The 5,968-nt window shown below is 52.8% G+C and overlaps 1 protein-coding gene across 1 annotated transcript; it reads right to left on the bottom strand.

Moving 5' to 3' along the window:
* Positions 1–2,867: 2,867 nt before the first annotated feature.
* Positions 2,868–5,721, bottom strand: Gjb5 (gap junction protein beta 5). Its single transcript, XM_021161447.2, has 2 exons — positions 5,634–5,721; positions 2,868–3,979 (listed from the first exon to the last, which is right to left on the bottom strand). The coding sequence occupies exon 2, from the start codon at positions 3,953–3,955 to the stop codon at positions 3,140–3,142; it is 816 nt and encodes a 271-aa protein (XP_021017106.1). The 5' UTR covers positions 3,956–3,979; positions 5,634–5,721; the 3' UTR covers positions 2,868–3,139.
* Positions 5,722–5,968: the final 247 nt, after the last annotated feature.

The raw sequence follows: 5,968 nt of genomic DNA, 5'->3' as shown, positions 1-5,968 counted from the left end.
GCTGGCTGTGTCCTCAGTGCCTCACGTGGACGTGTGTGCCCTTGTGTGCTAACCTCTCAGGCTCTGGGAGTCACGAGGCCTGGGAGAACCTGCAGATGGATGTCTTTGTAGATGATGCTGAGGACTAGATGGTTTCACAACAACCACAGGGACATTTGTGTCGTCATTCACGGTGACTCAGTGCTGGGACGGTCCCGGTCCCCATTTCACAGGAAAGTGTGTGATGGCTGAGAGGTGAGAGGTCTCCTGCCTGAGATCACAGCAGCAAGTAGCACAGGTGGTTTTGAACCTTGGTCTTCAGATTCCGCCGGAAGTCAGCATCTCTTTCCTTCTACAAAGTAACAAGCACATGGAAGATCAAAACCACATATGCCCTGCCAGCCAGCCCGTGTCTCAACCACAGTGGCCCAGAGACTTCTAGAGTCAGATGGCTTTGGGGACTGGATGAAGGCAAGAAGGGACAGGCTAGGCAGGCCTTAAGTGGGTGTCAGATTCATTGAATTTTTCCTGAACCCAGCATGGGCAGGGCTCTGGGTTGGGAATGCCTACTCTGACTCCTTGGGAGATTTCTCAGAGCAGTTTCCATCCTTACTCCTTTGTGGCTCTGGAACTTTGTGAGACATCCCTTTCCAAACTAAACAAAGACTCTTCTGCAATCGGTGTGGCTTGGCCTCTTTCCCACCCTGCTGTGTCAGTGCAGAACAGACAGGCATTCTTTTTTATTTATCTCTTTTATTGTCTGGAGATCTGGACCACAGTTGGTCCCTCTGGAATTCCAACCATTTCATGGGTATGTGTGTGTGTGTGTGTGTATGTATATGTTTGTGTGTGTGTATGTGTATGTATGTGCCTGTGTTTGTGTTTATGTGTGTGTATTATGTGTTTGAATGTATGTGTGTGTTTGTATGTGTGTATTGTATGTTTGTGTGTGTATTGTGTGTTTGAGTGTGTATGTGTGTGTTGTGTGTGAGTGAGTGTGTATGTATGTGTGTTTGTGTGTGTGTGTATAAGGGATAAGGAGGAGGCAGGAGCTGGGTTCTGGCATGGTCTTTGCCCCACCACTGATCTTTCTTCCTAGGTGCACCCCTCTTCTCTGACTGCCTAATTAGTGGCTGTCTGAGAGTCATGCCTCTCATTTTCATACAGGCCATGTTTTGTGTACCCCAACCTTGCTCTCCCTGGCTCTAGGGTACTTAGGGCGTTCCATCTCAAGCCCTCCTTGTACCATCCCTGATTCAGCTCCTGGTTTCTGCAGCCATGTATCCCTGGGACACGTGCTGAGGCCCCTCTGTCTTCCACTGCAGGGAGCATCACCCATACCTCATTGGCCCAGGCTTCCTTGTTAGCCTGCTGGAGGCTGGAAGGCAAACTGGACAGCTCTGTCTCCTGGGATGAAGCCTTTTGTCAGGCCCAGTGCACTCTCAATGGATCCTAGCTAAACTGAGCTGCTGTGGCTTACTCTTTCCCAATCTCTTCTGGATTCTCCTCTGGTCCTCTGTCCTCTCTTTAGTATAGCACATTTCCTGCCCTCTGTGGAGTTTTCCTAGGTTCCTTCAGAGTCCCTGCCTGGTCCCCAGCCCTAGGTTTCCCCAGGGACCTCCCCCCACAGCTGTCTCCAGCTGTATTCGGTCCTCACCCTTCTTGGGTCCTCACTCTCCGGTGCCGGCTTGTCTGTCAGCCTGAGGCCGTCCTGGAGGCAGCTTTTGTTCCTCACTTACCAGCAGGGTGGGGCTTTCTGAGCCAATGAGCCAAGAGAGAGTGCTGGAGTGGGTAGGCAGGCTGGGTAGAAGGACTTCCCTGGGCACAGTGGCAGAGCAAACACCTGTGGCTCATCTCTTGGGCCCACGCCTTCCTCCTCCTGCCTGTCTGGGTTGGTAGGTATGTGGGTGGGACTGGAGTGACGGAGGCCGGAGTTTGGTGTCAAAATGTCCAGGTACAGGATGGTGCTAGTGACACGGATCCTGTTCCTGTTCCTTTCAGCTTGTCATGTGTGTCCCTCTTCCTGTGCCCTGGTTCCCAACTCTCTCTTTTGGCCTCAGGCAACTGGTTCTGAGATCCTTAGCGGCTGGTTTTTATGGAAGGGGATAGCCTTGATTCAGCCTGTGACTTGTGCTACGCTGGTGGGGGGTATATATTTTCTGTTTTGGAACCCAGATAAGCCACCTGGATTTTCGAGACCCACTGCCCTGCTGGAGACCAGGAATGCAGGCTGGTGATTTCAAAGGCTGCTGTTGGCTTGGTGCCAGGCATGTAACCTTGTTGTATGCCCTGTGGTCCTAGGCTTCTGCTGGAAATGGCTCTGGAGAAGCTGGAGTGTGGTCCAGCAGGGGCTACAGAGGGGTGCTGGGCTTGCATCCGGCAGGGACAGTGAAGGTTAATAATGGACACCCAAGGAGGGGCCCCTCTGCTTCACTTCACACAAGCATTTATTGTTGAGCACTCCCTAATAGCAGTGATTCACACGTACGTGGCCTTTTTGGCTGGCTAACCCTGGTCGTGCCAGGTACTTGCCATTGCTCACAGTGACCCCCACAGGCAGGCAATGCATTAGGAACTCAGCTGAAGTTGCCTGTGCTCTGATGCAGCCACGCTTACTCCAGAGTCTGGGTGTTTTCCATCCCAACATACGGTTCTGCCAAACTCCATCATCTTTGCAGACACCCACAGCCCAGACTTCTAGCTGGGACAAAAGGCTAGCTTTGGAACAGTCCTGAGGAAAAGCTAGAGACCCCCTTTCTAGAGGACAGGGAAACCCCTTGACTCCAGGAAGGGTACAAAGGCCAAGACCCAAAGGACACCTTGAATCTGTAAACCCATTTATCTTTATTTAGCTCTCACCCTGGGCCACACAGGAAGGCATTTGCTCGTTGGTGCCTTCGTGAAACTGCCCTCCCAGGAGCCCTGCAAAGTGGCCCTCGGTGTGTTTATTTAACAGAAAAGGAAACGGAGGTACAGAGGAGAGGGGTGATGCAGTGAAGTCCAGTCAGCTGGGAGGCACAACTGGATCCCAAGCTCTGGGAGTCCTCCCTTTTGCCTGCCTCCAACGCCAGCTCAGCTCTTCTCCCCATCAGCTACATTCATGAGAGACTCTGGAACCTTCCAGGTCATGCCCACCCTGCCAGTCCATTCTAGGGACCCTTCACAGAATGGTTTTCTTCACATGGGCTCGAGGGCGGTCTGGTAACAGAGGCGGGTGAGCATCTGAGCCCAGAAAGATGAGGTCGCATGAGAGGAAGTCCTTCTCTTTGCTAGGAGAGTTGGCCCAGTTTGGGTCATTCTTTGTATGTGCAGTGGGTGGTCTCCTCAGCTGCACACACTCAGAACACCGCTTAATCACTAGGTAGATCAGCTCCACAAGGTTAAGCAGGATGCAGATGACGGCGGTGACCACCATGAAGACAATGAAGATGTTTTTCTCGGAGGGCTTGGCGATGAAGCAGTCCACTGTGTTGGGACACGGCTCTGCATGGCACTTGACCATAGAAGGGAGGGTATATCTAGGATAGAATGCGTGGAAGAGGTAGAGGAAGATAATGTCTATGGTGGCCTTGAACGAGAGGCTGAAGACGTATGTCCACCAGAGTCCGCCCCGCTTCTTGCCGGGGTTTGGGTAAAGGTACCCTTCGCCAACCTTTTCCTGGTACTTCTTCTCTCGAGCCTTTCGATAGGCCACATGCATGACCACAAGCAAAGAGGGGCAGGTGACCAGGATGAGCTGCAGAGCCCAGAGGCGCACGTGGGACACGGGGAAGAACTCATCGTAACAGACATTGGTACAGCCGGGTTGCCTGGTGTTGCAGTCAAAATCCTTCTGGTCGTCCCCCCACACGCGCTCAGCTGTCACCAGGTACACCAGCACACGGAAGACGAAGACCAGAGACAGCCAGATGCGACCAAAGGCTGTGGAGTACTTGTTGACTCCGCTCAGGAGTCCCTCAAAAACACTCCAGTTCATGGTGGACTCAAGGGCTGGCTGCTCCTGCAGGGGAACGAGAATGTCATTTCCCACGTTAGGGGATGCTTAGCTTGAGAACTTCACAGAAATGTGTCATCACAGGACTAGGCAGTATTATACCCCCATTTTATAGATCAGAGAAACTGAGGGTTAGAGGCGTTTATGAAGGTTTCTTGACTATTAAAGGCAGAGCTGGCATGGAGGCACAGGTGGTTAAGTTTGAGCAGCCCTGCTCATAAAAGAGGGTGGGTGCTGATGCCAGGAACCAGTCATCCGGAGTCCCCGAGCCTTGGGCTATTCCCCCTACGACCTCCCCCTCCAAGGGAACCTACTTTCTGTCCTTTGCTGTTAATGTCCAGGCAATTAGGTGCCACTTACCTGAGGGTGAGACACTAGTAATTAGATGGACTTCGATTAAAGTAGGGAGACAGGGTGCTCTTTTTACAAGAGGCTCCCCAGAACAAGCAGGTGGGCCAAGGTTTCCCAAACTGTTGTTTCACGAGACCCCTGGCCCATAGGCAGGCGAGAGAGTCCTGAGAGAAAATAATTCTGTGTTCTAGGCGCCCTGGCAAGTAGCTGCGTTCATCAAAATTAAGCAGGCCACTTCTCTCACCCATGCTAATAAATTAATTCACTTTGTGACTCCCTCAAAGCAGGATGCAAGGAGGCAGCATTACCAGAGCGCCTCTGACCACAGAGCCCCCTTTCATCTGCACCCAGCTTTGATCATCTTTGTTGGACAGCTTTGTCAAACACCAGCGTGGCCCATGCCTTTCTGGTGGGTTCTGCTGGTGAACTTGGTGTGAGTGACTAACTCAGTTTCATTTGTGCAAAAGAGTCCCTGCTTCTCCCAGGAGGAAGCCCTCTCTGCCCGATTCCTGGAGGAATGATGAAGGCATACTGGGACCAAGGCACTGTGCACCCCGATGCGCACCCTCAGAGAGCCGCACACTTCCATGTGCTGGCTTGTGTGGAAAGTCAGTTGATCTGACCTCAGCAGGGTCAGCTGCAAAGCAGGGTCAACTCCCATCGTGCAGTAAGAGGCATTTTCCGAAAACCAGTATTATCCCCTTATAGCATGGGGTATGGTATTTAGCAGCCAGAGAGCTAGTAAGTAATAGAGTCAGGACTCAGACTTAGGCTGGCTGGTTCCAGAGTCCACTCTACAAACTGTCCAGTTTTGAGTTGGAGCCCTTTCCTCAAGTTTTCGTGAATGGCCTGCTCTCCCATGCGTCTCCCTTTTCTTTCTGATGGAATTTGGGTGAAAGCGTCTAGGGGTGTCTCTATTCCCCACCCCATCTGGCTATATCACTCCCCACTTGGCCACGTGGTGGCCTGGCTTTGAGTCACTGACTTCTCTGCACAGTCCTGTCTCAGGTGGGTGGGGCTGGCAGCGTCCTAGAAACACCCAGGGAGGCCTAGCCCTAACCCCAGGGCTCTGCAGGCTGCTCCAGAATTGAGGCTGTCTGCAGCGGAGCTCCGCCCTGCTCAGCCCCTTTCCTTCAGCTCCAGGCCCCCAGTTCCGTCACCTTTGCCGGTTGGGGAGAAGAGGAAGAGCCCAGAATACAGGAAGGAGTGCCTCCCTTCATCAGGACACAGGATGGCCCATGCATCCAGGCCACCACCCTCCAGCCTCCTCCAGAGAACTCAGTCCGGTTAGGTGTGCTGAGTCCTTTACCTGAGCAGCGACTCCTTAGGGCTCCCTTAGTACCCGCTCCTGGAAGCCAGCAGTTGGGGTTCAGCAAGCATCAGAATTCATGTCAGAATCAGGGAAGGGTTTCTGGTAAAGCTCATTCTTTGGGCAGAGGCTGTTGAGCAGCCCAGGCGTGTCCTGTTGGCCAGGAGGGGTGTGTGTGTGGGAGGAGCTGTGGGCTGCCTAGCCATTGGCTAGGTCCAGGACTCTCAAAGACTGCCTCCGATGAAGCTCCAGAAAAAAGCCCTAGGGGTTTCCCTCCTCCCAAAGCAAGACTTCAAGCATCTTCTCAAGAGAAACCCCTGCACTTTAACCTTTCA

This window comes from Mus caroli, unplaced genomic scaffold (assembly GCF_978045245.1).
Source record: "Mus caroli unplaced genomic scaffold, Mus_caroli_1 scaffold_6, whole genome shotgun sequence".
NCBI classification, from domain to species: domain Eukaryota; kingdom Metazoa; phylum Chordata; class Mammalia; order Rodentia; family Muridae; genus Mus; species Mus caroli.
The sequence above is the reverse complement of the archived record's forward strand: the minus strand, read 5'-3'. Positions and strand labels throughout refer to the sequence as shown.